At 34.8% G+C, this 26,814-nt stretch overlaps 1 protein-coding gene across 2 annotated transcripts; it reads right to left on the minus strand.

The window, feature by feature from the left end:
* Positions 1-12,267: 12,267 nt before the first annotated feature.
* foxg1a (forkhead box G1a) lies at positions 12,268-25,564 on the minus strand. Of its 2 annotated transcripts, XM_087288576.1 has the most exons (2): positions 24,076-25,564; positions 12,268-12,770 (listed from the first exon to the last, which is right to left on the minus strand). In XM_087288576.1, exon 1 carries the CDS (start codon positions 25,358-25,360, stop codon positions 24,098-24,100), a length of 1,263 nt encoding a protein of 420 aa, XP_087144702.1. In that variant the 5' UTR covers positions 25,361-25,564; the 3' UTR covers positions 12,268-12,770; positions 24,076-24,097.
* Positions 25,565-26,814: the final 1,250 nt, after the last annotated feature.

Genomic DNA, 26,814 nt, shown 5'->3' on the forward strand with positions numbered 1-26,814 from the left:
AAAAGTGATATTTTAAACTTATTGTTAAGATGCATAAAACATCAAAGCTATGTAGCTTAGCAAACTTACGATTTTGAGAGCAAATGTTTTTGCTGCACTGTAAAAAATGCAGGCTTCCTCACAAAACATTAATGTTGTCCCAACACAAATGGATTAACTTAAATCATTTTACAAATTTAAGTGTATTTGAACATAAACAATTATGTTTTCCTCACCAAAAGCTTAAGAATTGTGTTGATTCAGCTCATTTAAAAAACATAGTTTGAACAAGCAGCAAAAACCATTTTTGAGTGTGTTTCTGCTAAATTAGCTGCTTAAAAATTATGTATGTGTGTGTATTTTTTTATCCATTTATCTTTTAGACCATTTATCTTTTCCTTAAATCATAAATGGCACATTCTACAAGAAACATACATTTTCACTTATAAAAAATGTGACAGGGCCTGACCTCTTAGCTTGTCGTCCTCAAAAAATCATACAAAACAAGCATAAAATCATAGAACGTATCCATGATCACTGTCAGCTTCTCCATCAAATGATGTCACTTCCTTTGAGTCATAGCCTTAAACGTGTAATGCAAGCATTTTTGGTTAAACGTAATGCAAATGTGACAGGACGGACCAAAACATGGGGACAATTGTAAATGTATTATATGTTTGTAGTATTTATTTGGAGAATTTATTCATAAATTCATTTAATCAATTGATGTGAATAATAACAACTTGAATTTGCTAACTTTTTCTAAAAAACAGTCGCCACTGGCTTGCTTGCTTGGGAATTGTGGAGTGATGGATTTGCTCTTCAGTGTTTGGACTTTCAGCAGTGAAATTTAAACCATACTGAACTAAACTGAACTCTGAAAACTGGACTGACACGTTGTCAATTAACTAGGACTTCTATGTTGGGCTGCTTTGACACAATCTACATTGTAAAAGCGCTTGAGAAGTAAACATGAATTTGATTGAGTTGAAATTTAAACATAATAAAACTATAAGCTGTAGGTTCAATCGGACAAGGACAAAAATCGGAAAACCAAATGAATGACCTATTGCTCTACAGATAATGTTTCTGGTAGAATGTCCCATACACAATTTGGCTTGTGTGTGTTCATGTGGCAAGAGCCAAAACATTGATCAAGTTTGTAATATTTTGATGAACTAAAAATATATATAGAACACTAAAACAGACAAACTGTTCAGCCAAAAATCAACAACAGCACCAGAGGCTTTATCATCTTACAACACTGATCAGAAAGGAGATTCACCTTTTAGATTGACTTGAGAAATTTGAAATAATAATCATAAAAAATAACAAGAATAACCACCACTGTAATAATAGTAATACTGACATTTAACCAGAACAACTTATAGTCATAAATGACCTGTTACACAGCCACAGTCTTTTTATTTTATGGAATGATTCAAATGCTTTTATACAGTTGACGGAACATTACAAAACACTTTATCTCTCCACATCATATCTGCATGATAATGTTATGTATGTTTCGCCGCTCACATCCATCTCCCTCAGGGAAAAAAAAAGAGAAAAGAAATATCAACCACAAACAATTCTTAAGCACTTTGGGAGAGAGCAAGAAAATCTATTCCACTTAACAAACTGCTCAATTGTTCAGCCGCTACTATTGTGCTAATACTTGTAAGCTAATTTCCGCTCTGGTTAACGGTGCACCGTTTCAGATCTTTGACTTCTAAAACATTGTAAAATGACATCTTTCAACACCAGAGAAATTCTCATCATACTCTCCTGCAATTCGTGACAGTTTTAAAGGCTTAAACGATGCTAATGTATGCCCTCCTTCGCCGTGTGAAACCTGTAAAATGGAGTGTAACAAAGCAAAATGTCTTTAACAGTCCTGTAAAATAACAAAACATATTCCTCCTACAAAAGATCCGAAAGGTACTTTGGAATTAAGAATAATGCCTCACATCACGCTTTTTTCCAAGTTAAAAGTGACTCTGGTCTGCTTAAAAAAACATGAGGATAAAAAGGGGAGCAACTTTGATTTTTTTTTCACATCTTTCAAAGCTGTAGAAGTATGTAAAACAACTAAAATGTCCAGCATCTCTTGTGGAATGGGCCTAATTTGTATTTTTAGCTTGTACAAAAGCACATCAACAGAAATCTTCAAAAGGACTGGCACTTTAATCTCCTCTACGATCTCTCTCAAGCATTGTTTGCTTCAATACCTGGTGGATTACGCTAATGGGAGAAGCAATCTGTCAGTGATATCTTTATCTCACAGCTGTTCCCAGGTCAGTCAGGGCACCCAGTTGAGTGGTCAGTGATACACTCATACAAGCTGCAAGGGACGAAAGCCCCAGGACATGAACCCAAAAACTGCATCGGTCTCGAATATCGCCCTTTCCAGCCACCTTAAGATGAATTTAGATGTAAAGAAGCCTGGAAAGATTGTTAGAGGTATACACTGAAACAATGCTTTGCTGCAGTAATCACGCATAGTATTTATTATACTAATTAAAATGAACACTGGTGTGATTATATAAATAATTAAAAGAAAATTATCGCTACGTTCAGCAGTTGCATAACACTGTTTTATTGCCTAACAAGGAAGCTTATAGTTCCAAGATTGGTTCCACAAAGGTACAAACTGATAAATATTATTATTCTTACAATGCCGTGTTTGTTGAAGGGCAATAAATATTAATCTGCAAAGCACTTCTGTGTAAACTAGCTATGACTAATAATGAATTGTATATGGATATTTTATCTAACACTCTTAAAAATACGTTTTTTTTGCGATTGACAGTTCCAAGTGGAACCTTTAACATTTTTTTTTAAGTTGCATTGCACAAAAGGCTAGTTTGGAAAATTATTCTTTTTTTTGTTAAAACTTTATTTGCCCAATAAAATCCAAATATTCTTATAAACTTTTCACTGAAAGGTTCTTTGGGAAACCAAAAAATGGTTCTTCCGTTCTTGTAAAACTTTTGTAATCTTTAATTATAGCGTTTAAAAAGGAAGTGTGTTCACTTATTTAATTGTTTCTTTCTGTAGAACACACACACTCCTCAAAAAAGAAAAAAAAAAGATGCTTTGAAGATTATTGTTTAGCCAACAGTTCTGGTTATCATTCAGTTCTGTTGTATAGAGAGATTTTTTCTCAAAATATTTTATTTAATCAAACAGTTCTACGTGTTTTGGATAAACATCAGAGTGGGTAAATTATAACAGAATTATTCTTTTTTATGAACTTTCATGTTAATGAATATGCATAATCATAAAAAATTATATTTATATTTTTGTATTTTGGAAATTTTAGAACATCTGTTTTGTTGTTTTAGCTGCTGTTATTGATTGACACATACAGTAGTTAACATTTCAAGTGGATTAAAAATGTTTTTCAAAATATTCCTAGGACAATATTTGGGGGTTGTTCAATAGTTTGAAGACAACTCTGAAAGATTTTGATCCACTTCTGATGTTGACTACTGGATATGTGATAGCATTTTAAATAAGTACATTTTTAGACATTTCACTTCTCGACTTTATAGATATAAAATTATTCATGGTTTGTTTTTGTTTAGTCTTGATAAAGAAAAGGTTTAAACAGTAAACAGAAAACCTTGTTTGTTTTGGAAAAATACTGCGATATTAATACAATTTCACCAGATGACTTAATATCTCTATTTATAAATCATTTATAATGTTGGATCAATTGAAATGTTTCTGCAGTGGGAATGCATCTCCATAAAATCTAATAATCTATCAATTTCCCTAACACATTTTCGATGTGGTCTGTGCAATTTGCAGTGCATTTATGTATTATTATGTGTTGTATTTTAATGCACGTGTTTAGTCAATGATTGATGAATTGATGTTTACTATTTGCATCTCCATCAAATCTAATAAAATCTATAAACTTTGTGGGGTCCTACAACACATTTTTGTTGTGGTCTGTGCTATTTGCTGTGCATATATGTGCATGTGTTGTGAGTATTTTTATGCATAGCAATTTATAAATACAATCAACAGAAAGATACAATTGAAATGAAGTATTTTATCATTTCCCGAGTCTAACAGTATTGAAGTACAGTTACTGAATGATAAAAATAAAAATAATTCAATAAAATAATTACTTGTTAAAGTCACAAGTGGTACAATTTCAATATCTGAATGCTTTTAAAATTATTGTACAATCCCTGGCAATGAAAACGCATGCAAATAAGCGATTATTATACAAACTCATAATTGCAAATTTCTTACAATGTGAGTATTGCGAATGCTCAAATTGCGATATCAATGCTGAAAAGATACATTGCGCAGCCCTAATATACTTACTCATACAAAAATGTGTAAGATAAATATCAATTAATCAACAGTTTTGTGAATTGTGGGGGGTTCTTTTTTATTTGTGATTTTTCAATCCATTAGTATTTGAAAATTAAAAATAACATATAATAAAATACATAACAAAAAAGACACCAGCAGCTCATTCAGTTGTTTTTGTGTTTTGATTTACATAATATTTATCTTCAAACTACATAAAATGGCAATAAAACGCACAATGTTTTACTTTTCAACATCACAAGTTCTCGAAACAGAGGTCAAGATCTGAAAATGCAATTCGAAAGTATAAAAGAAAGGAAAAACACCACTAAATCACCAACTACAAGCAGTTAATTAACAGCTTTATTTATTAACGTGATCGCCTACTCTTAACCCCTGGCATATGCCAATATAAACTGTTAGGATCTATCATTATATTTATGTTCAATTATTTGTTTTAAAGAAGTGTGGATACTCCAACATTCATTGAACATGTTAAAAGAAAGCGCTCTCTTTCATTTGTAATTCAAACATGCCGGACAACTTTCCAAGCACCAAGTCTCCAGACAAGGCCTGTTATTTTTAGGAGGCCTATTATATCAGTTGTTTTCCAGATTTCCCGTAATTAGAGGCTGACTCAACTGATTTAAGACAAATGCTTTGAAAAGACGGCTCAAAACATTAATTTTGTCCTCTAGTGGGATGCGTGATTTTTTTTTTTCCAATTACAGGCTATTGTTGCATGTTTGGTCTGTTCATATTCAACCGTTGCTAATAGCAGGCCTGAGTGTGGCTGTCAGTGGTGTCTTCAGTTTTCATCAATATTCACCCCAGTATAGACACTCGTGCAAAAACTTTTGCCCTCACGACGTCAGTTACACCTCTGAGATGTCAGGTGTATATTAATCTGTCACATAGGGCTTTGAAGGTCACTTAATTACTCTCTAATCAGATGTATTTCAGTGGCTGAATGACAGATGTACACTATTCTTACTGATGTTATTCCATTAGTGGTCTTTGTGACACACTGGTCCCCCCTCCTTCCATTACATGCACCAAATGATTGTCATCGAATGATAAGCGCACAGGTGCTTTGTTACTCCAGTGCAGGTGCTTCTTCTTGTGTGTTTGCAACAAGAGTAATGATCGGCTGGGACTGGGCAATAATTGCACACAACACGGCATGGCTCCGCATATACATGAAACGCATTATCTTATAACAAAGCTTTCTGATAACGTCCACATGTCTTCTATCCACCCCTTCGTGACCTCACAAAAACTCCAAACGCTTTTGATTCATTATTTGTCTCTCCTCCTCGCAGATTAGCTGTCTGAAAACAGACACACATTGCGCGCTCTTGTGTATCCCGGCACATCTGCTTTGAATAAAGACTTCTCCTGTGGTCTCGCCCTTACTTAGCAAGACTCCCTGGTTGAATCCAAGTCTAATTTTCAGTATGACACCCTGAGGTATCGCTTACCTGGCTTTAGTGGTGGAGCGGCGGCTCTTTGTGGCCAGCAGGTCGATATATGAGAGTGTTCCTGCTGGAGCTGGGCACAGGTGAAAGCAGTAGATTAAGATAATGAGAAGAGTGAGGCTGGTCTTTGTGTCCCATGAACACATTCAGCATGTGACGAGGTGGGATGTGTACTTTAGCTGTTCTGCTGGCGAAGATGTACCATGCGAAGAAGGAACCATTGTGTGTGTACATTCGGAGATAAAAAGACAGGAGACATTTATTGTAAAAGGAAAGTGTGTGTTGTGTTGGCAAAGGTAAAAGTTCAAGAAGCTGTCGTAGCTTCTTGCATAGCTTCTCATAGCTGACTCATGCTTATAGCACATTGAAACATTGTTTTATTGCATACAAAAGAAACCAGTTTTATATAGATTATAACATTTTATTTCAACACTTCCTAGACTATACAAAAGTACATTCTAGACTTATATGAAGTATAATATAGATTAATAATCAATTAAAATATATATTTTCCTTAAAAAAAATGTATTCTGTCGTTGCTTATTGCACACCTGTAGGACTTAATCAACATATATTTTAAAGGATATATAATGAACCTTAAATATATATGTCATCCAAAAGTAACAATTCAGCCATCATTTATTGACTCTTGTGTCATTCCAAACCTGTTTGTCTTTCTCCTGTGGTATACAAAATATAGATATTTTAGATTATAGATAAAATAAAGATATTTTCAAAAATATTGTAAATCAAGTTTGTTTACTACTCGCCACTCTTCATAATAAGAAAAACAAACATTCGCCAAAACATCCAGGCCCGATGATATGAGTTTAGATGTAAAAACCTCTAAATGCCATCCAAAGTTTTACTCTAAATTGAGTATTTTTATCAAGTTCCTGTGTGTATGTTCTGTAATATCATTTTTGTAGCAAAGAGTAAGTTCTTTTCCTGGTCTTTAAACAAAGGAGCTGAGGAAAATGTTAATTTTTGATAGAATGTTCAAACGGCACTTCAAACTCTTCATATATTAATTGGAATATTATAGCATTGTTCATGACAAAGAAACTAGTAGTTTAGAGCAGATCATTGTATTATTGACACAATTAATAATTATTGTAGACTAATTGATTTTGGGCTGAATGGCAATAAAAATGGCGATTTGCTAAACTGAGTTGTTGCTGTTAAAATTGACTAATAATGAATCTTAAAGGAGTAATTCATGCAAAATGGAAAACTTATCATTTATCCACTCTCATATCACTACAAACATTTATGACATTCCTCTGAATACAAAAGAAGATATTTTAAAGAATATTAAACATGCAATTTTGGATACCGTACCTTCCATTTCGATTGTATGGAGGAAAATACACAAATATCTCAAAATGTCTTAATATTGTCCAGACCCAAGGATGTAGCCAAATGCAAGTTCCTATCTCATATTGATCAACCACAAATTGTTTATGGTCCTGTGAGTGAATGAATGATTTAATTTATTACATGATTTAAAGACCTTTAGCTTTTATAATCATAAAAATACATCTCGTATAAATACCCAACCAAATGCATTTTATTTCAAAATATATGTTTTTATTTTATTAATCCAATAAAACCCAAACCAAAACCCCCTCTGCCAGCAGCAGCAGCAGCAGCAGCGGCCAATGATGTTATGAATATTTCATACAGATCAACATATAAAGAGTTTAGATGCAAAAAAACTCAATGCAGTCTGAAATTTTGCTCTAAAATTTGTATTTTTATCAAGCTCCTGTGTTTATGTTCAGTAATAATACTTTTGTGGCAAAGAATAAGTTCTTTTCCTGGTCTTTAAAGTAAAATAATTCAACATAAACAAAGGAGGCTGAGAAAATGTTTCTTTTTTGATAAAAATTCCCGATGGTCCATAGAAGTTTTTGAATCTGAACTCCTTATATTATTAAGAATATTATAGCTTTGTTTATGGCAAGGAAATTAGTAGTTTAGAACAGATCATTGTATTATTGATACAATTAACTACTATTGTAGACTATAATTGATTTTGGGCTGAATAAATATGGGATGTGCTAAACTGAGTTCTTAGTTTATTATATATATAATGTAATGTGTTATTGGGCGAATTCCATTTGAAAATGAGCCTCACTATTCCACTCGCACAAAAGGGCACAGTGCACTCTTATGTTATCAAAAATCTTTATGACATTCCTCTGAATACAAAAGATATTTTGAAGATTTTTAAACATGCAATTTTGGATAACTTCCATTTTGATTGACACAAATATCTCTAAATGTGTATTTTAATAGTGTCCAGACACAAGGATGTAACCAAATATTCCTATCTCCTATTGATCAACCACAAATTGTTTATGGTCCTGCGAAGAAAGAATTGATTTTATTACAGGAATTAAAGATATTTAACTTTTATAATCATTAAAGCACATATAAAATACCCAATAAATGCATTTAATTTAAAAATATATGTTTTTTATTTTAATAATCAACTTAAACCCAAACCAAATCCCCCTCCGCCAGCAGCAGCGGCCAATGCGGCAGCCAGGTTCGACTGTTGTCAGTGTACGTCTCGCCAACTGAAATAGCAGTGGTGTAAGACTATTTCTATTTCAGCCGAGCACGACAAACTCCAGTTCAGTGGAGAGCAGCTCTCCCTCGTTTTCCGTGAGTCGACAATCACTGGAAGCGCGCACAACTTCGTAAGTGAGGGGCTGCCAGCTGCCACGACGGGTAAGAGCAGGTTGCCATGGCAGCCGCGTTCGGAGGAGAGCTGCAGATTGGCAGGAAAAAGCGTGTCAACAATTGCCCTGTTGCAGCGCTAGAGAGGAGCCGCTTCGTGGCCCTGCACTCCTGACGGCCCCGTGCCTCGCGCCTCAGCCACCCCATGCTGTTTAATAATATCCATTCGCAGAAAGTGATTGATCTTGGACTGTGTGGTAAAGATCAGCAGTCAGAGACTTTCCATTTTCTTTCCTCAAAACTCTCCAAACAAACATAACTGCCGCAATTAGTAAACAAAGGTCTGTCTCTGCACTAGGGACGCTTAAACGCGCCGGCAATTATAACAGATCTTTTAAACCGTGTGTGTCTTCACCACGTACAGTGACAAACTGAAAACTGCGCGAACAAAACACTGCTGTGTTTGGCATATTAGGGGTAACAAAAACGGTTTATTTTGCCCACTTCTGATCGAAATTATCAAGCCATTGTCAATTTAAAATAGTCGAGTCTGCATGGGCCTACATTCTCTAACCACTAATTCACGAGGTCGTGCAGTGTGCTCTACTACCTATAGCTACACCCGTGAAGTGAGATCAAATTCGTTTTGATTGCTCTACGTCATCGATCAATTGATTAATAGATATTATTTACCTCACCCAAACTAGTATATAATACAGGTTATAATGGATTTATTTATACTTTTTATGATGCATTCTGTGAACTGCTAGCTAAATTCGTTATTGTTTAAATTTGAATTGCTCGAAGATTCGAACGTTCATTCTAAAAGAACGTCCCTGGAATTCCTTAAGTAAGGGCCTTCCACAAATTCTTGGTATTGTGCATTTCACGTTCACTTCAATGTAGTTATCTTTCCGTTTGTGATTACTGGATCCCAGGTAACAAGTCTTTTCAATTCTTTTTTTGAATTCTGGGGTAAATTCAGTGAGATGTTAAATGATTTCAACCCAATATGAAATATTTCATAAACACATTCAAGCGTTAATGTCAGAGGTCTGCTTAAAATATATGTACTATCCATACGTCTTTTAAAGTTTTAAACTTGAGTTAACTGTTATGCTATAAAGGTAATATTGTTAATAAATCAATCATTTATACAAATCATATGAATTACAAACTTGACTTTTGTGTTCAGAGAGTAAATGCACTGTGCCCTTTTGTGTTAGTAGGAATAGTGAGGCTCATTTTCAAATGGAGTTTGCCTAATAACACATTACAATATATATAGTGCACAGAATCTACACCAAAGGTCAGATCGGGTTGTAAAAATGCCAGTCCACTTTGGAGGGCACTGTGAGCGATTGAAAAGTTTCGACGGTTGTAATTTCACAAATATTTTGAGTTTATTGTCCTAGAGCTTTATGCTGTTCTGTTTTGCTATAATGTTTAACACCAGTCTTCTTTCTTTTCTCATATCAGTCTTTATTTTCCGTATTTGTTCTCAGATGGGTCGATAAAACCAAACCTGTCGGCTAACGTTGGCATATTCAGCGACTCTTTATAGGCTACACAATTGTTTTGAAAATTGTCACAAATATTTTTCCATAAAACTGACGACAAAACAGTCCGAATGTCCTCGGTACCCTGCAATCATTGCGGATTTTTACACCTTATAAACAAAGACGGGGGGGATTTTTCCTTTGTGTGCAGACAAGTGCGACTTATTTGCCATACACCTCGTCTCTTCCTGAACACTCTCGGCTGAAACTGTGAATTTGCTGTCATCGGTCTAATCACCGAGGCATTGATTTTTTTGGGACTCTGGAGCCATATCTGCCCTAATAGCCGCACAAGTGCAATTGACTGGTCTGAATGACAGTCTTGTTTATTTAAAAAGCAAGTCAAAAGAATATGAATCATAAATGTTATAATCAACTGCAGCATGACCACGGATCAGCACGCAGAAGAGTTCGGGTGAATAATTAAGGCTAATAGGACACATGGCATAGATGTAACACAAGAAAAAGGACACCTGTTTTAAGACAGAAAAATAATCGATACATATAGGTGATGAGAGCGTAGGCATGGTGATCATCGATGGCGCTTTGTGATGCAGAATTGATCTGGGCCGCAGCCTGAGAGGGGCGCAGCGGGGCTGCCGTTTGTTTAGTAAACTCCCATGAATCCAAGTAGATAATTGCTCTGTGAAATTGGTGGCAAGGGCAGCTTGGGTTCCGTGTTCCGCCCACCTAGAGGGCCGAATGAACGTCTGCATCTCTTTATTTTCTCAAATGATCAGAAACCATCGCAGCGTGAGCAGTACACGAGGAGAGAGGTATTTTTATTTGGTGCACGTTGTGGAAAGAGGATTGCGTGCAGGCCGCTGAGTTGAAACTGGGGCTCGAGCTCTGATCCTCCGAGTTGAGTCTTTGAGATGATACTGCTGGTGATGATGATGACTGCGACTGTTTATTGACTGCAAAAACAACACATACGGCATAGCTGCTCTCTTCCGATACTCATTCAGAAAATCATCCTCTGTGCTGATTTCAATTTTTGTAAGTGAGGGACCTTTACAAATTATTTAAAATAACTTTTCTAACTTTAATCTCTCTCGTTTTTGCACCTGGCCTTTTTGTTTGCGAGATAGATTTTAAGTCAAGAAATAAAAGGTTAGAACGGTATTTTATTGTTATTATCCCGTTGTTCAGGAACTGCGGTAATAAAACCAAATTTTGTTTTAATCTAAGTTCAATTGAAAACGAAATATATAACATTGTAAATATATAAACGTAAAATTGAATTTAAATTTAGAATAAAATGTACACACATTCAAAATACACACAAAAATGAACCGTGCTATTAATATAATACAATCATAAAACAGATCATAAATATGGACATTTTACATCAAGTTTCATATCATAACATTTTGATTAAATGCACTTATTCGTTCACATACATATTAAATATATGAATGCAATTACATTTGTAATTAATTTCTGTGGTTACATCTGTAATTGTTGTTGGCCACTCATCTCATTATACTCAAACCCAGCCATATTATACATATCGCTGATATTAACTGTATCCAATTACATCAAATGTGTTTTACAACTCAACACAAACACAGCAAGTGCGTTTTACCTTTAACTTTTTTTACATATGTATTTCATAGACACCTAATATAAAATTGGCCATATATATGTTTACCATATATATTTACATTTTGCAGCAGGATTGTTTTTTCACACTATTCCATTATGATGTTTTCTCACCTACTGTAAGAAAGCAACGAAAGGCCCTAATTATCTCCTGCATGATGTATTAGTTGTCTTTGAATGAGACATGTGTTGTTTACTTTCAAAACTGTAGACAATAAAAGATGATATCTCTGGAGACCTGTAATGTCTGCAGTGAGTGAAGCCTCTGGGTGTTGAAAGTGTGCAAGCTTAAACCTCTCACATCACTTGAGGGAAATGTGCCATGATACACATTTACTTTTTTTTTTTTTTTTTTTTTTAGAATAAATGCATGAGATCTCTCATTAAAATAGCTGCTTTGACACTGATCCATTGCGTATGTGTGTGTGACTAAGGAGACCTTTGTTTAAGGTTTACAAGCTGCCATACACAAACACGCATAAATCTGATATTATTTAGGCATCAGTCTCATTTCTGTCAGCAAACTGGCCAAATGTTGGGAAACATTTCAGAAAATGCAGCAATCTAGAAGCTTCAGTGGTCTTGCAAAAGCTTCTCTGTCTCCCCAAAGGAATTAACGACAACAGATATGTTTTTTATCTCCCAAAGTAACAATTTACTGGGTCACAGTAGATCAGCATGTTTCCTTCTTTACAGCAAAAACATTAGCAACAGGGGAATACTGTCTTGACAACAAACAAAATGTCACAAAACATTGCTTGTAAAATATACAGTTCTTCATTTGTTGCACAATGCCAAGGTTTTCATTTCTAATTAATTTAAATTATAAGATAAGTCTAGAGGAAGAAGAAGAAAAAATTAAACTCCAACAAAGGGATGCAAAATAACAGTCTTGGGTTTGTACAATGCTTCTGTTTTCTCTTTCTTTCTTTTTTGTACTGACAGCAATTTAATCAAACTGTGACTTCATGCCCTACTATTTGCAAATTGTATAGCACCTCTAAAACATAAAGGCAAAACATTTCACAAACAAGTTACATGGACCTTGATTACAACTGTAAACATTCTCAGCATGGGTGAGTAACGCATCACAGGGTGGATTCAGGCTACTGCAGCACACACTGCCAGACATCTAGGAGGAAGACAATGACAAATTTAAGACTGTTATTTCTCTTTTCAGTTTATGCACATCCCTCTATCCCCCTCCCCCCTCCTGCCTCTTTGGCACTAAGAGAAATGGTGACACAGTAACACTAACAGATGCCAGATCATTTTATCATAAGGCAAGATAACTGTAATATAGCTAATTTTACCTTGTATTAAAAACAGAAAAGAAAACATATGCTGCTGAAATGATAGTGGCAATAACAGTAGCAGATATAGAAACAAGGTGAGCACAGAAAAACATCTTTAACATCTGTAATTGTGAAATAGAAATCTTACAATTTATTCAAAATCACAAAATATTTTGCATCAGAAATGAATGAGGCATTTTAAAAGACATCCAAGTTATGCTCTTAATATTTTAGTGTACTTAATGGAAAATGTTTTTGTTGATGTAGAAAAAAAAAGAAATATTAAAAAACATAAACAATTTGTTCATTGATCGAAGAATCAAAAAAATTACAGTGCTCAGCATATATAAGTGCACCCCTCACAAATCTATATTTTAAATTAATATTTTAGTAGGACGCTATACAATATTATATTTGTGCATATACATTAGATTAGTCACTGCTGAAGCCAAATCTGGAGCTTATCTAACAAAATAACTTACAATAACGGTCAAAAGTACACCCAAATGTATATGTTAAAGAAAAATATTAAATAGAAATTTAAAAAAGAGGAAAATCAAGAAAAGCAAAAACTTAAAAAATGTAGTTAAATTTTGTAGGAGGCATTTGTTTGCAATATTTTACTTGAATTTAATTGCATTATCTTTTAATTTCTAAATGTTTGGTGACTAAAATAACATTTTAATAAATACAGTTGAAATCAGAATTATTAAACCCCTTTGATTTTTTTTTTCTTTTTAAAATTTTTCCCAAATGATGCTTAACAGAGCAAGGAAATTTTATCAGTATGTCTGATATCATTTTTTATATTTTCTTTTTATATCTTATTTGTTTTATTTCAGCTACAATAAAAGCATTTTTTTAATTTTTAAAAAAAAAATTTAAGGTCAAAATTATTAGCGCCTTTAAGCTATATTTTTTTTGATAGTCTACAGAACAAACCATCTTTATACAATAACTTGCCTAATTACTCTATCCTGCCTAGTTAACCTAATTAACCTAGTTAAGCCTTTAAATGTCACTGAGCTGTATAGAAGTGTCTTGAAAAATATCTAGTTAAGTATTATTCACTGTCATCATGGCAAAGATAAAATAAATCAGTTATTAGAAATGAGTTATTAAAAGATTTATGTTAAGAAATGTCTTGAAAAAATGTTCTCTCCGTTAAACTGACATTGGGGAAAAATAATCAGGGGTTTATAATAATCAGGCTAATAATTCAGCAGGTTTAATAATTCTGACTGCAACTGTATATCTGTTTAATAAATCTGTTTTATTTAAATGCACCAAAATACATTGCCTATATTCACTGGGAAATGGAGAAAAATATTCATTTTCAAAATGGGGTGTACTCAGTTATGCTATATTTTTAAAAAAGCGATATAGCTTTTATTATTTTTCTTGATTAAATATAATAAATAAACAATAAAATCTAATTATGTCTTTCTGTTTTATTATTTTTATTGAAAATTTTGTTTTTTGTCAGAAAGTAAACCAATAAAATCTGCGATGGACACCTCAACCTAATATATTTTTAGTGAATAATAAGCTAGTCTAACTATTACTGACAAATCAAGCATTGCTGAATTGTTATCACATAATGGCTATAAGGATAGCAACATTTTATTGTGATTGTAGTACAGTTATTTTAAATACTGTTGTATTATGCTTTTGCAATTTCCCCAGTTTATTTCAGTCAGTGGTTAGTTACACTAAAATGTCATTGTCAACACTGCGATTTTCTTGTTAATATTGAATTTCACATTTGCATCCAGTCTTGATAACCATATGACACGTCCAAATAATATGTGTGACTTAATCTCTTTTCCTTCTTTTTGTCTGTCTCCCTCCCTTTCTCTGTTCCTCCTTGAAGTGCAGTCACTCTGACGAGGATGAATAGTGAAAACTATTCACTGTGTCACGGGTTTGTGCACAGAGCATCAGAGGGACAGAGCTGAGGTCAATAGGAGGCACCTTAAACACCCTTATTTCCTCCCAGCCTCAAAATCGCAATTTCACGGCACTCTCATTTTGGACAACTTGATTTCGATAAAAGTTTCAATGTTGCTGTGCGCTTTTACTTGTTTGAGTTTCGTATTTGCCTACAAATAGTTTAAAAAGTGCTCAAAGTCACGCCACTCAATACTGGCATTATTGTTTCTTCAAAAGAATATCTCTTGCACCTCAAAGCAAACAGCTAGATTTTCTCACAATATCAATACTCTCATTTCCCCCTTATACCTTTATTTAACCTGGGAAAACTCTTAGAGAACAGTTTCTCTTTTGCAGCAGTGCCCTGGATGGAGGAGGGGTTAAGGGGACCAGAGTAACATGATGCAGCACTCAACTTGGGGTTAAGTGCTTTGCTCAGGTGCACAACGGCAGTACTATACACTAGGACCCTTCTGTTACCCATTCATTCTCTTAGGTGCCCCACTGGGGAATCAAGCCCACAGACCCCCAGTTTGTAGTTGGTAGCCCTGCGCGCTTAGCTAGCTACCCTATATAGGCACGCATGCTCCCTCAGATCTCTGCATCTTTCCTCCTAGTCGGTCCTGTGGAATTCCCCCTTGATCTTAGCCAACAATGCCTCACAAATTAGAGCTCCATTGGTTTGCAATCTCATCTCAAGTCCTTGTGCCCAAATCCTCTGGGCCTGTCTCTGTAACATCCTCAAACAATCGGACATCTTAACACATCTTCCTGTGTACAATCTCCAGCAGGCTGGTGATAGAGAAGTTTGCCTTGTTTGTTGGGCAGCCAAAGTCTGGCTGTAAAGCTCTTTTTTTATCAGTATAAAAAGAGTCCCCTCCTCAGAAAGTGAGGTGCTGATGAAATACTCCATGGGCACGGATGACCCACATCTATCTGCTATCTTTGGAACTATGCCAAAGCCACCATTTAGAGTATTGTCCATTCATAGTATTTCACAGGTGTAAGGATGATCATCAAGAGCCCTTTTACAGATGCCACGTTTTGCATAGCATTCGGGCAGGGTGATAAACGGTGTAGTTTACTTAAGATAATTGACTAAAAACCGAGGCTAGTTTGCTAGCATGTTTGAAGGTTAGATGTAATGTTTCTGGAATCAAATCAATTCGAAATAATCAGTAAAGAAAGCGTTTGTTTTATGCGATGATCGTCTGTTTTTCTATACGCGTTGCATTAATAATTTCGCTAATTGGTTTTAAAGTCTTGACATTACCAATTCAACATTAAACCTAACCAGACAAAGCAAAACGTATATAATTGAATATATTCACTCTATAGCCTAATATTAATATTTGTTTACAATCAGGGAAGATGTCAACGCATGCGTCGCGTGCCACGGGGGTTTGGCACCTGTTTGTTTCGTAGGCTATATGTGTTTAAATGAAAGCTGAGGAAAAATTCTCGCTTGCGCAAATGTTGTAAAATATTATGGCTCTAACAAATCCGCATGCATTTGCATTCGAAATTAACAAAGGAATTAAATTAGGCGAGGCAACGTTTTCCTCTCTGGTTAAGTTGGCTGTCTGTCAGCAGCACCGTGTTCAAGGCATACTGATAAAAGAGGTGGGCGCGGGGCTGTATGAATGAATCTGTGCGACACTATTGCAGACGAATAGTTGTACAAGATCAGAAAGTAATCTTGATATGTTTAACAAGCAGCCCAAAGCGAAGCCTGATAAATAATAAAGGAGCTTTTAGTGGATCCAATTTATGAAACATTAACTCTGGGGGCATAATGGAGTAATTAGTTTTATCTCACGTTGGATGTTATTGGACACTGTGCCGCTGAATGAAAACTTTTATTTTCTTGGCCTGACTGTAAAAGACAACGGGGAGTAATTTTCTGCACCGGGAGAGAAGGGTGGTCTCTAAATGCTGCTGGTGAGATCTGGATGTTCAGGTACAACACAGTGTTTATGTAGTACTCCCAAAAGTGTATCAAAGTTCGGATCCATGGAAATAAAAGAAATGTCAAACAAAACAAGCATTAGACTGCATAAAATAAAGTATGGACAAGGGAAACAGGTGAGGCTTTGTTTAGGTGGCTGAGGTAGATCAATATCTCGGCTTGCAGGCCAGGAATCTTGCCCGTTTTCCTCTAGCACTCTGCAGATCAGCTTACGGCTTGTAGACAGACTGTCGCCTATACCTCACTGACAGACAACCTGCCTCACCCCAAATACTACACAAAATATCTTCATTCTCTTCTCGAGCGACCGCTCGAATAAGTAAGTCGAAATCATTTCAAAAACATGTATAGGAGGAGATCGAGGGAAATAATCAACGTTATTCGTAAACAGTGAGGCACGACATGGCGTTGTGGCTTTATCAGCCTACGCGTGTTTATGATGGGACCGTCTTTAAGGCCAGGCCCATCCTACTATGGTCCTCCTCCGCCCAAAAGTCTAACCACATATAGACAGTGTTTGTCCAAAACCTTAAAATGTCGTTTAAACTTTAAAATTTGTTTAAAATACGAATAACCATATTGTTTATTCGAATTGTTATAGATTTAGCGCTCAGATTTAGCCAGACAGCATGACGTGTTGTCCACCAGGCCGAGCGGAAGTCGAAAGAATCGATAGGTGCAATTGTGCTCGATTGGCCAAACTGACAGCAAGCGGGTTTTCATGTTTTTTCTTTGCTTCTTGTTTATTTTTATTTATTATTATAATTTTGTTATTCAATAACATGGGCTTGCGTTTTACATTTGCCAAGCCTGAATGTAGTTCATTTTGAAGATGGAATTATTTATTTAAAGATTTGGAAATGCCAGCCATTGCAACTTTCCTTCAGTCGTTCGTCCATTTTTTGTTAGTTTTTTGTTTTTGTTTTTACAACATATTTGTTTCTCTACTAGTTTTTGACAAATATTTTAACTAGGCTATCAATTTTGTTCCTACTGTACGTCCACAATTCGAATAGTTTTTAGAATTGTAAAAGGAAACTGACCAATTAATAAATAACTAATGTCAAGCACCGGCAAAATAAAATGTCTACATTGGCAATCATGTTTGCTTGTGCAAATTGTAATAAAATTAAGGAAGGAATTTGAACTATATGTCAAATCATGTAGCCTACATATGTAATTTGTCTAATGAAATACAGAGTGGATCCAATAAACATGGCGTTAAATTGAGTAGTGAAATTTATGTTTACACCATTAATATTAATTCTGCAACACATATGGCATGGTATATATTCACAGGGGGGGGAAATCGGCTTAGACTTTTGTGAATGATACGTAATAATTTTACTAGAGTCTCACACCGATATGACATCACAAATAAGAGCTTGTTGCATGAATCTATCAGCCGTTTCAGAGGCGCGAGTGAGAATTCATTACAATCCGCAGTCCTTTTTGTAAGCCTGGTGGTTCCGTTTCGGACACCCAACCCGCACTGGGAGTTTGCAATTTGATAGCACGAAGGCTGTGATTCCACGCATTGTCTCGAGGCTGCTTTTGATAGATAGTGCTTTACAAGTGAAAGAGTGATGTCAGGTAACAAGAAGAATTTTGGCACCTGTTGGTAACGTTTAAACGTAAATAAAACAATAATAAAATAATATATAAATAATACAAATAATAAAACTGTGTTTTATCCTAATAATAAGTTCAAAACCAATGATTGCTAATAACTGAATTAATGTTAATAAAACTAATAATTAAAAAAATGTTTATAGTTGTTGTTAATTAGCCTGAATGAATGTTATTACATCATGCATCCCAGGTGGTGTTTCCTTCTTGTGACTAAATACACCAGACTAAACATATTGGTTTAGCGCATGTCTTTTATGTGTCACACAACTCTCCAAAAATGGCTTTAGGGTCTGTTATAAGACTGAGCAAAGGAAATTATTGCTCAAACTATCACAGTTTATTGTAACTTGGTGTAGAATTAGGTGGAAGAAGTAGATTAAAATTACAATTTAAGTTAATAAAATATGACTGATATAGGCTATATTATCAAATAGATACTAAATATAAACGCAATACGGCAAACGCCTGAACGCGCGTATACGATACAATTAGCAGAACTTCGGATGCCCTATAGGCGTTTTTACACCCTTTCACCACAAAATCTGGGAAACGTGATGGATAAATAGATATTACATAAATAAATAAATAACTTAACAGGCAAGAAATTAGTCACCAAAAGCTGTCTACACCGCTGACTGGTCACATAAATGTGGTGAAAGGAGCGCGCATTAATACTCAACGAAAGCTTTTTATTTTCTTCAATTTACAATTTTTACATTTTGAATGGACATTATTTCTAAGCTTATACAGCAACTGACTATTACGCGGGAGAATGTTGGCAAAAATATAAATTTATCATTTCGAATTGAGAAAAATTTTCATGGTCACTAGCACGCACATTTAGGGGAAGAGAGAGAGAGAGAGTATGAGGAAACAGGGGCACAAATCATGGAAACTTGGGAAACCAGCAGGCCAAAGGACACACGAGAGCCAACAACTTTAAAAATAAAATAGAAATAAACATAAACACATTTTAAAATATTAAAATGAAATATTTCACAATGTGTGTTTATTATTATTATTATTTATTACTAAATATAATCCAACTCACATTTATTTTAGTAGCTTATTCCATTAAGGTTATGTGGATATAACCGGAACACAAAAAAGTATCAGTGGAAGCTTTTGACATTGTTGTAAAACTAGACTTAAAAAATATGGAATAATTTAAATAAATGCGATTTTTATACCTTTCATAGTCACGTGTTAAAGATTAATACTTTAAAATATTTTCAAATAATTGTAAAATTAAGACTGTTTTATATTTTACACCACAAGACATAATCTCCTCTCATAATATTTAATATGTAATATGTTATATTTAATAAACACACGCAGACACACAGATAGATAGATAGATAGATAGATAGATAGATAGATAGATAGATAGATAGATAGATAGATAGATAGATAGATAGATAGATAGATAAGAACCATTGGATCAGTTTGAAATATATACAGTTCAGTAAGTATATAAAATGCTTATTTCCGGAGAGACCCTGGATTAAAAGAATTACATATTGATTTTAAACAATCCAATTTCATCACAATACAAGTTGTTTGTTTAACCCGACAGCTCCCTTCACTAAGTCGGGAGCTTTACACGCACTCATTAAAACGATTATTCACGATCTGTCGAATGTTTTCTGTCACTAGCAAATATTTTACTACAGTATGGACCAGAGTATAACTCAAAACTTCCTCCAAAACAGCCTGTTGACCCAAAGGAAATGAAGAGATTAGCATGCCCTAATAGAAATGTAAATTTCGTCTTATATTGCTAAAAGATGTCTTTTTATGCGTTTCTGTCAAATTATTTATAAAACCGCTATACAAGACAGTCTCCTTTGTGCTCACTTTTCTGAAAATGATGTACACTGTAGTTTTATTATTATTATGTTGAATGTAATTGTGTTAATGATATTGTTTTAATTATTTTGTCACAGTTAAATTAATAGCTATATAATAATAATAATAATAATAATAATAATAATAATGCTTAAACAAGTCAGTTTTTGTGCATAAACTTGTTAAAATATTACAATGTTTAGTGGGAGTATATTTCTGTATAATCGCTTGCATTTTTTTTCACAGCTTGTAAATGATATTACAGTTCGTCTTGCCACGGGGAAAACTACGTTTACGAGAGGCCATGCATTTTGCAAAGATATGAAGTTAATGTCACTACAGTTCTGCGTCATTCTAGCGCCCTCACTCTGTCTGGCTCGTCTGGCTCATGTTACTTGATGAGAGGAAACGTCATTTGCATTTTACAAGTATTTTAATGGTTCAGAGTTGGATCTGCTTCGTTAAATCGTCGTTTTACCACACCATTATCCGTCCTTTGGCGAAAGGGAATGAGCATGATACCAATGATTTTTATCACTTATTCTTACTTGGCCTTTTCCATAGTGGCTACAGTGACATTTTATAAGGCAACTAATAGGCTACTGAGATACAAAATTACACTATCATAAGCGCCAAGGAGAGATTTTTTTTATACATCTACATTTGCAAATAGCAGAACGGAATATTTAAGCACAAGCTGTCGCAAGCAAGATATTCACTGCAGATCTGACATTTTGTTGAATAGATGATCGAACAGGTAGTACGTTTGCATTAACATTTGGTAATAAAGTTAAAATGATTATCTGCGTTATTTTATGCATACTTATAAAATTGCAATTTATATGCAATCATTTTTATATTTATTTAAAGTATAATTTATACAAAACTATGCATTGTAAAAAATGTTTTCTACAACATTCGTTGCGTACATATTCCATTGTATTTATTATTTTTGTTGAAATTCATTAGTTCTGTTTACATACTGCGATATTACTCTGCTGATGTGCTTGCGTGCTGTCCCCATTTCCCCCCTCAGTCTCCCTGTGCCTCGGGGTAATAAGCAGAAACCACGCCTTTTGTGTAGCCTGTGACTAAACCCGGCTTACAAGATCTTGTCAAAAGACACAAAGGAAAAATAACTATTATTTCAAATGCATCGCTTTATGCATCTGCATACATTTCTGTGCAATTCAGTACATGCGATTGGTTCCACGATTCCACAAAATAAAACTGAAAAAAGAAAATTATTCCCTTGCAGAATTCAATTATTGGTACAATTTTAGGCCTCCTTTCGGCATCAGGTAAATTGATTGTTATAATCTTGGACCGGAAGCAGACGTAAATCAATTAAACAAGCTCAGAGCAAAAGGAAATAAATAAATTAATAAATACCCAAAAGATAATAGATTTGCTGTCACTAATTCCCATAAAACCGCTTTGTTCAGGAGCCTACTATAATGTTTAATATACATTACTTGCAAGCTATGCTTTTGATAAATAGCCTACCCTCTATTAATGGCTAATAATCACAGGATGTATCTCTGTATAACTGTAGAAAACACTTAAAATAATGCAAATGTCATAATGCAATGTAATAATACCATGTAATGTAATAACACCCTTTAATGTAAAATAAAATTTAAATCAAATGGAACATTTCTTATTAGTTTTGTATTTATTGTGTTGAAATTAATAATATATTGATTTTGGATTATTTTTCATTATTTTGCATATATATATATATATATATATATATATATATATATATATATATATATATATATATATATATATATATATATATATATATATATATACACACACACACACACACACACACACACACAAACACAGCACACCCATCAATCTAAACATAAAAAAGAAAGAGAGCAAAAGATAGAGTTTCTTTAAAATATATCAGCAAGTTAATTTACTGTCGTATGATAATTACATTTGTTTTACATTAACAAAATAACAATATTTATATTTGACTCCTAAATTTGACCTCTTTTTTGCTTTTGTTTTTGAGTGGTCACCCCGTTTAACATTTGAGTGATAACATCTTTCGAGGAGATATTGAGTTGCACCGGTCTATTGTATAAAGCACAGAGGTTATTGCATTACGGTTGGGTAGATTTAGCACAATGTCTCTTTTAAAATCATGAACAAATTACTGGAATTCACGTGTTGAAAGATAAGCTTTTTTGTACTACTGCAACTAATGATTCTATTATTGGCCGAAAAATAAGAGCAGATAGTGATCAGGCGTTATGCATTTCTCTGTATGGTCTCTACAATCAGGAGAGTTAATAAATGTGTAATAAGCAACAGTTAAATGTTCGGGAATATATATATATATATATATATATATATATATATATATATATATATATATATATATATATATATATATATATATATATATATATATATAATTCAGAACAAAACAGCAAAAAGTAAAAAAGGCAAATTGATTAATTCGATTCTGAGCCACATTTTTCAGGTCGGTTTGTAAGACCTATGATAAGGATATTAATATTAAATCCACTTTCCTTTGTTTGCTTTTTTAGCTTATCGTTGAAAAAGCAAGGAGCAAATAATTTATTTTGTGTGTGTCATGTGTTTTCCCCTTTTTCTGAAATAAATATGTAAGTTAATGTTTGTAACACATTGCAGGCCATGGCCTTCAAAAATACCCGCAAACTGTCGCTTAAATGTTTTAGTAAACACACTATGCTAATCAGATATTGCCAGACAGCTAAATTCTAGTTCTTCAAAAAAGACAAAATGTTCGTAATAAATGTACTTAGCCTACTTTGTTTATTTTGTTCGGTTAACAGTTTAAGCGACAAACACGGGCAGAAGACCACAAAATCACAACCATGGAATTTAAAGACGACATAAACAATCACTCAATATTTTATGAGGCATTTACTCAACACGGGTTACACGTTCGCAAAGTTAACCTATAATTACAACAGGTATTGACATTTCACTAATTACAAAAAGAATGTGACCTGCATGGTGGTGACCACATACAGTAAATATGCAAACACAATCTAAAAGCATTCATTACGTCTGTCCCCTTCAGAACTGTATGTAAAGTTATGAATACTGAAAAAAACTATATTTTGTTGCTGGATACCCATTCTTTGGCCTACAAAGAAACTGTATTGTTAATATATGTATAAAATGCACTGAAAATGCATTACTCAGTCTTTATTATTATTATTATTAAAAGAACAAAACAACAAGGAGCCACGGATTTGAACGGGCATTGTGCACTTATAGAACATATTTATTTAAAAAATGAAAATAAAACTTTGTGTTAATTTCTGAAAAATCTCATCCCACCAGTGTGCTCATGATACGTCATAATACTGCAAACATGATGACTGGAGGTTGTTCTGCAATGTAGTATTAGATATTTTAACATTTAAACTTAGACAGAACTGCAACTGCTATTTAAATAAACATTCTAAAGTAATCATACTGCCTTTCAATAAAAGAAAAGAAAAAAAACTATGCTTCATCCTTTTTTTACTCTGGTCACATTGCACGTTGCTGACAGTGGAATAATAAAACAGTTCCGCGACACTTGACGTTTGTATACAATCAGAAATAAATGCAGAATAATAATAATATTAATAATAATAATACAAAATACCTGGAATTCGGCTTGCATTGTCCGTTCATTCTCCTTAATTTTTTTTTTCATTTATATATATTACAGTGTAAATTGGTGTAAAATGTTCACTTACAGTCTGATCCTGTGGATGCTAGTTAGTGTATAAGTGGATTTGATGTTGACCCTTGATTCTGATGTGTGAAGTAGTCAGAAAGTCCACTGGAAAGTCCGGAGGAAAAACTGGATAGGGAAGGCCTTAAGGAGTCACACGGGAGAGAAGAGGCCGTTTGCGGGGAGGAGGAAGAGGCGGCTCGGGAGCTCATGGACGTGCTGCTCTGGGAGGTCATGGATGGGTGAGGGACATGGGGGAAGAAATAACTGGTCTGACCCGCAAGCAGGTTCACCGAACACGGATTCAAAGAGTACGTCCCGGAGCAGGGTACGGAGAGCCCACATGGCACTGAGGCGGCCAAAGCAGCCGCTGTGAGGTGGTGTGTGGCGTACGGAATCTCTCCATTTACGAGTCTGTCAACACTCAAGCCATTTGAGGCCGGGAAAGAGTGATTGTTCCCCAAACTGTTTTGAGTCAACATTGTGCTATAGGACATTGGGTGACTAGGGTAAGCCGACGACGCGCCGTTGTAACTCAACGCGCTGCTCGCCCTCGGATGGTGAAGCGAGAGGAACGGCGACATCGGCCAATATAAAGAGCCAGCTCTATCCATAAAAGTCAGTCCGGTGGAAGTAAGCCTCGCGCCTCTTTTAAACGCCAGCTTTGCCCTAGAAGTGGTCGACCTCCGCCGAAGTTTGCCCGTCGTGCCACCGATGAACACGTCGTCGCTGGAGGGGTCAAGCATCCAGTAGTTCCCCTTCCCGGGGTCATCGTAATGTCGGGGCACTTTGACAAAACATTTGTTCAAACTCAAGTTGTGTCTGATGGAATTCTGCCATCCCTGCTTGTTCTCCCGGTAATACGGAAAATTTTTCATAATGAACTCGTAAATGCCGTTAAGGGTTAATCGCTTCTCCGGACTCTGCCGAATGGCCATCATAATCAAAGCGTTGTAGCTAAAAGGTGGTTTCTCGTACTTGCCGTTTTTCTTGTCGCCTTCTTTGCCTCCTTCGCCCTCTTTCGCGTCCCGTTTTTCTTCCTGCTTCTCCTTTTCGTCTGTGCACGAGGAGTCGTGGGATGAATTGTCACTTTTAGCGCAAGTGTTCTCCGACTTTTGCTCCTGTACTTGGGCAGGTAAAGGAGTCTTCTCTTCTTCTTCGTGCACCGTTCTGTGGTGGTGTTGTTGTTGCTGGTGGTGGTGGTGATGGTGGTTGTCGCTTTGCACGGCTTCGGGAACCAGACTGTTTATACTGAACGATGATTTAGGAATCATTTTGACTTCTTTTCTTTCTCCCATATCCAACATCACAAGTAAGATAGAGTAGCAACAACCACCAGCAGCAGCAGTTGGACTTCGAATCTCTTGCTCTGGCAACTCCTCTAATTAAAAAAAACACACACGCAACAACTATTTCATGTTCCTTAAAAACACGTCGATATGAGACAGCTAGCTACAATTAATTACGGAGCCACAGACACTAAGCTGTAAAAAAATTGCTTGAACCTTTTTAGAGACTGCAGCCAACCACAGCAGCATAAGTATTAACCGTGCAGCCAATCATTGAGCAGTTCTTAGCGCCTGTTCCAGTGCGTAAGGATACACAAGATCCACCAATGCTCATGCCCAGTCAACAATGGCTTTCATTTCCCCCAGCAAACTCCTACCAAGAAAACAGACCACATAACCTCAATCAATTTTTTTTGATAATTGTAGAGTGCTGTTTCAACATATCCATGCGTCCTCAATTTGTTTTCATACCGCAGGGGGAAAAACAAAAGGGACTCTAAGGTAGCCACAAAAAACAGGTACTACTTCCTGTATCGGAAATGTATGCCTTTTAATATATCTAGAGCTATACACGTATAACCAGAGTAAATAATAGCCTCTAAACAGCGGCGGTATGGAAAGATTTGTAGCTTTTGCATGAATTATAGATCCTTTCAGACAGCGGATGGCTATTTAAACGCGTTTATAAATGTATTCGATCTCGTGTATCTATCACATTTTAAGGATTTTTTTTTTACACAGGGAGTTATGTCCGTGCATATTCTTAGCGCTCATTCGCACGTTTATATATACGATTCTGATTATAAATGTTATGTTTATCCACATATTAAGATAATAGGCATTTTTATTCCTATGTAGCGCATTTTATTAATCACGCAAGAACCACCATCGACAGCAACTATTACAAGACATTTTGCAAGATAAGAACAAATTCAACCTCGATTTATATTTTTTTCTACGAATAACAGTAATATAGTCACTTGAAAACATTAAAGAAGATAAATGATAATAGGCTGATAATAATAATAATAATAATAATAATAATAATAATAATAATAATAATAACTAACCTACTATAATAGTAATAGTAATGCAAGTATAATAATTTATTTCTGGTTGTGATTATTGGTTGCTATTTTACAATATTTTATTCACACACAGATAATAACCAATAACAGTTCATCAGAATTGCAACTTCTCTCCTTAGTGGAAATGATATAGGCTATTTGTAGCCTTTATGATGGAGAATGTCCTTTGTTGAAACAAAATAGATACACAATAGCCTACCACATGTAAAGCACAAGTTAAGACGCCTAATATTTTATTTCCAGCAATATAAGAATATACTTACAGTCATTTCTTTATTTTAAAAATAGAATAATATCAAAACTGACTCAAAAATTCACGGATAGCGACAACAATTAATTGCTGTATATTTCGGGTTGAAGTTTTTCTAATGGAAGGGATGATAT

Source organism: Danio rerio, chromosome 17 (genome assembly GCF_052040795.2).
Source record: "Danio rerio strain M-AB ecotype USA chromosome 17, GRCz13ab, whole genome shotgun sequence".
Lineage (NCBI taxonomy): Eukaryota > Metazoa > Chordata > Actinopteri > Cypriniformes > Danionidae > Danio > Danio rerio.

Excerpts from the sequence above, each read along its gene's own strand:
- foxg1a (XM_087288576.1), bottom strand. The coding sequence starts at position 25,360 with ATGTTGGATATGGGAGAAAGAAAAGAAGTCAAAATGATTCCTAAATCA.